Raw genomic sequence first — 4,349 nt, forward strand, 5'->3', positions numbered from 1 at the left:
AATGGCCCACTGCCAGAAACTTTCCAGTAAATGTGAAGATTTTGCTTGTTCTTGCAGAAACGTGTGGTTTAGACCTACGATAAGGCTTGGATGACATTTACTGTCTGAGATGAAGTTCTGAAACCTTCAGAAACATTAGGTTGTTTTGAAATTCTGCGCTATTGTTTCTAATAATTTATTTCTCTGGGGCTGATCCCAGCATGACAGTGAAATGCCAAAGGCTCCGGCGGGCTCTCTCTGGACCAAACCAGCATCTCTTACCTACAAGTCACTTTGCCTTGGCTAGAAGCCAGATCGGGGTGCGCAGGCTGATGCTGACAGACCTCCATTTGCTCTGCACGACTAGGACAGTTTTATTCGCAATTATTTAAGCGCTGCTTTACCTGACTGTGAGGGAGCTCTCCGGGAGCACGGTTCCGGCAGAGCAGCCCTTCCAGCTGCCCAGCCCGGGGGCTCCGGGGGCCGGCGAGGGCTGTGGGTCCCTGTTCCCTGGGCTCAGAGCTTTCGGGGCGGAGCGGCCCGGGTCCCGTGGCGGGGCGAGCGGGCGGCGGTGCCGGGGGAAGGAGGGGGCTGGCGTCAGGAGCTGGGCAGCCACTGCCGCGGGAGCTCCCCCGCGCCTCGCCTCGCCTCCCGCGGCCGCGGGGGATAAAGGCACCCGGCCCGGCTCTCCGGGCCACCGGAGGGGGAAAGGCGGGCGAGAGGACGTGCGGGGGCCGGGCCCCACCGCGCAGCCCCCTCCATGCGCCTCGCCGGCGGCTCCGGCTCGCCCCGGGCTGTGCCCTCTCCCGGGAATGGCAGCCGGTGGCGGGCGGCGGAGCCCGGCGGCGGCAGCAGCCCCAGTCCCGAGGCGTGGTCGGGGTCTCCGAACGGCAGCCTGGGCGGCTGGGACCCCTTCGGGCGGGACGAGGAGCTGGCGAAGCTGGAGATCGCGGTGCTGGCCGTCACCTTCGCGGTGGCGGTGGTGGGGAACGGCAGCGTGCTGCTGGCCCTGCGGCGCACACCGCGCAAGGCGTCCCGCATGCACCTCTTCATCCGCCACCTCAGCCTGGCCGACCTGGTGGTGGCCTTCTTCCAGGTGCTGCCCCAGCTCTGCTGGGAGGTGACCCACCGCTTCCACGGCCCCGACGGGCTCTGCCGCGTCGTCAAGCACCTGCAGGTCTTCGGCATGTTCGCCTCGGCGTACATGCTGGTGGCCATGACCGCCGACCGCTACATCGCCGTGTGCCACCCGCTGAAGACGCTGCAGCAGCCCACCAAGCGCTCGTACGGGATGATAGCGGCTGCCTGGGCGCTCAGCCTGCTGCTCAGCACCCCGCAGTACTTCATCTTCTCCCTCAGCGAAGTGGAGCGCGGCTCGCAGGTCTACGACTGCTGGGCGCACTTCATCATGCCCTGGGGGCCCCGCGCCTACATCACTTGGATCACCGGCGGCATCTTCATCGCGCCCGTCCTCATCCTCATCATCTGCTACGGCTTCATCTGCTACCGCATCTGGCGCAACGTCCGGGGCAAGACGCGCCCGGGGGAGGCGGCGGCAGCGGCTGCCGGGCGGCGGGCAGGTGATGATGCTGGCCCGCGACGGGGGCTGCTGCTCGCCCCTTGTGTCAGCAACGTCAAAACCATCTCCCGGGCCAAGATCCGCACCGTCAAGATGACCTTCGTCATCGTCTCGGTGTACGTCGTTTGCTGGGCGCCCTTCTTCACCATCCAGATGTGGTCCGTCTGGGACCAGCGCTTCCCCTGGGTCGGTAGGTGACGCCGCCGCTTGTCCCCAGCGGCCGCCCCGCTGGCGTTGTGGGGGCAGCCGGCTGTCCCGGGCGCTGCGCAGCGCTGAGCCGAGCGTGGGGGAAACGGGGCGCGGAAGCGGTGAGCGGGACCGAGGCGCGCACTCCCGGCCCCGCACCGGTCCCTCTCCTGCCGGGGAACAGCGGCTGAGCGCCCTTGTGGGGGAGAAGAGACAGCCCTGGGCAGCCGCCGCCCTCGGGGCCGCCCCGCCGGCACCGCTCGTAGTCCCGGAGCCGGTGCTCCCGGAGCCGGTGCTCCCGGAGCTGGTGGTCCCGGAGCTGGTGGCCCCGGGAGCGGCGGCGGCGGCGCTCGGCTCCGCCTGTCCGGGAGCAGCCGGAGCTGGCCGCAGCTGCGCCTCCGGACAGGAGCAGCAGCCGCAGCCTTCTCGCTCCGAGCAAAACGAGAGGATGAAAACCGGAGTATTTGCTGCCGTAATTTGAACCAGCAGCGCTTTCGTCCGTTTAAAGCTGCCGATAAGAAAACTTTAGAAATATTTAGTATTGTTTGGAAGCATGCACACACACATGTCAGAGCAGTTACATGAATTGAGAACTTAGTACGTCTTCTTTCCTCTATCTGCTAATAATAGAGTTGAGCACACCCTGAACCCTTCCTCTCAGCAAGGCAGTCACCTCTGAGTAGCTCCACCAGTCAAGTCACCGGTTTTCATGAATCAGTGGCAATTCAGACTTTGGAGATATCTGTCCCTCTGTTAAATATGGCTGAAAAAAATTGGTGAGTTTAAAAGCTATCACATAGGTAATGGCAGGCAGCATAGTGACATATATTCTGTTTCCTCATAATGAGAGAGCAGCAAATCAAATTGTTGCAATCCATAATTTCTCGATTTTTAAAAAATTTTCCCTAAATTCTCACTTACTGTAGTGAGAGCGCTGATTGCCTCTAATACGGGACTAAAGTCAAGCCTATAATGCAGATTTCCATAAAGTAATAAAGGCTTGCAGTAAACAAATAGGTTTATTTTTTTACTTCAAAGGAAATTAAATATAATTGAACAGATGGATATTTGATAGGTTTGTTTGAATAACATACTGTGTTTGAATAACATACTGTGTTTGTTTGAATAACATACTATGAATAACTGCATAACACCGTAATTACACTTTTTTGGAGATTCAGTATTTATAATACTGAATAATATTGAAAAAAATAAGAAAAGTCACTAATTGATTAGACCAAATGCACATTTAAAGTATTTGATCTATTGACTAGTTATTGAAGGTAGAACATCATCATTTTTTCATACCATAGTCTTAAGTTCCATTTTCTCCCTTAAGTAAAATTTGTTCAAAGTCCACAATCCAGATTTGATGGACAATCCCATAGTTAGTTGAGCATTCAATACTTTTCAGCATGCAAATATATAGAGCAAAATTCAGTGTTATTGAAAGCAGTGGAAATGTTACCATTGTCTTCCAGAGTCTGCAAAAAACTTTTCAGTATTTAAAGCAGGAGCTTATCAACACATGGATACACATCAGTGGAAATGTGACTAAATCATTATTTTGGATGGATTACCCCATAACTTATTCTGTCACAGCTTTTTGAAGTCTGTTCAGAAAAATCCCTGTTGACTTCAATGGCAGCCTTACATAAATGAGACCTGTACTGATTATGTTCTCATTATTTGTTTCAAATGCTGCGGCTCAACATTTAGAACTAGAATATTCAGGAAAATAAATCCAATGGTTAATGAAGCAGTTGACTGAATGGTGCACAAGTTCTTTTGATGATTAAATAGCTTTCTCCCCCCCCTCCCCAGATTCTGAAAACACTGCGACTACTGTTACGGCTCTGCTGGCCAGCCTGAACAGTTGCTGTAACCCGTGGATCTACATGTTCTTCAGTGGGCACCTCCTCCAAGACTGCCTACAGAGCTTCCCTTGCTGCCAAAAAATAAAGCTAACGCTGAGTAAAGAAGATTCAAACAGCAATAGCAGGCGACAGACTTCTTTCACCAACAACAGAAGCCCAACCCACAGCCTAAACACATGGAGAGAGATGCCCCACTCCAAATCGACCAGCTTCATCCCCATTCCAACGTGAGACAGGCCTCAGGGCAGGCAGGGCTTGCAGTCCCATCATGGTGTTTGGGAAGGTTGTGGCATGGCACTTTATGCCAGGGCAGGGCACCATCATGGTACCGAGGAATGACTAAGATGGCCCTGAGACAAAAAGTGCCACCTTGCTTGATAAGCTATGCTGCATAATGTAAATTGTTTTCTGAAAGTTATTTAGGATTTGGGCAACTGATCAGGAAGGTGTGACAACAATAAAGCAATTATTTTTTAAAATAGAATTTATTTTAATTTTTTGTCTGTTTCTAAAATACTAAGTGCATTGTTTGCTTGCTGTTTAAAACAGCAAAAGTAATGGAGTTGTCATCTCTTGCAGTAACTCCACTCTCTAGTGTTAATGCCTAAGACTTCTCATGATTGTCTGATGAAGTCAAGGGGAAAAAAGACAATATGAGCAAGATTACAGTTTAGTCTCAAACATTAAAAGAAAGGAGTGGGGAAAAAGTCTTGGCTGTCCAGGTAAGG

The 4,349-nt window shown here is 53.2% G+C and overlaps 1 protein-coding gene across 1 annotated transcript; it reads left to right on the plus strand.

Moving 5' to 3' along the window:
- Window positions 1-739: 739 nt before the first annotated feature.
- Window positions 740-4,059, plus strand: AVPR1A (arginine vasopressin receptor 1A). Its single transcript, XM_005519314.2, has 2 exons — window positions 740-1,748; window positions 3,569-4,059. Exons 1-2 carry the CDS (start codon window positions 740-742, stop codon window positions 3,850-3,852), a joined length of 1,293 nt encoding a protein of 430 aa, XP_005519371.1. The 3' UTR covers window positions 3,853-4,059.
- Window positions 4,060-4,349: the final 290 nt, after the last annotated feature.

Source organism: Pseudopodoces humilis, chromosome 5 (genome assembly GCF_049639895.1).
Source record: "Pseudopodoces humilis isolate 2021_Gansu_Grassland_sample_001 chromosome 5, ASM4963989v1, whole genome shotgun sequence".
Lineage (NCBI taxonomy): Eukaryota > Metazoa > Chordata > Aves > Passeriformes > Paridae > Pseudopodoces > Pseudopodoces humilis.

What these genes read in the sequence shown, in the direction of transcription:
- AVPR1A (XM_005519314.2), top strand. Translation starts at nt 740, where the DNA reads ATGCGCCTCGCCGGCGGCTCCGGCTCGCCCCGGGCTGTGCCCTCTCCC. An exon ending in CCAGCGCTTCCCCTGGGTCG is followed by an intron (nt 1,749 to 3,568) that starts GTAGGTGACGCC and finishes CCCCCTCCCCAG; the next exon opens with ATTCTGAAAACACTGCGACT.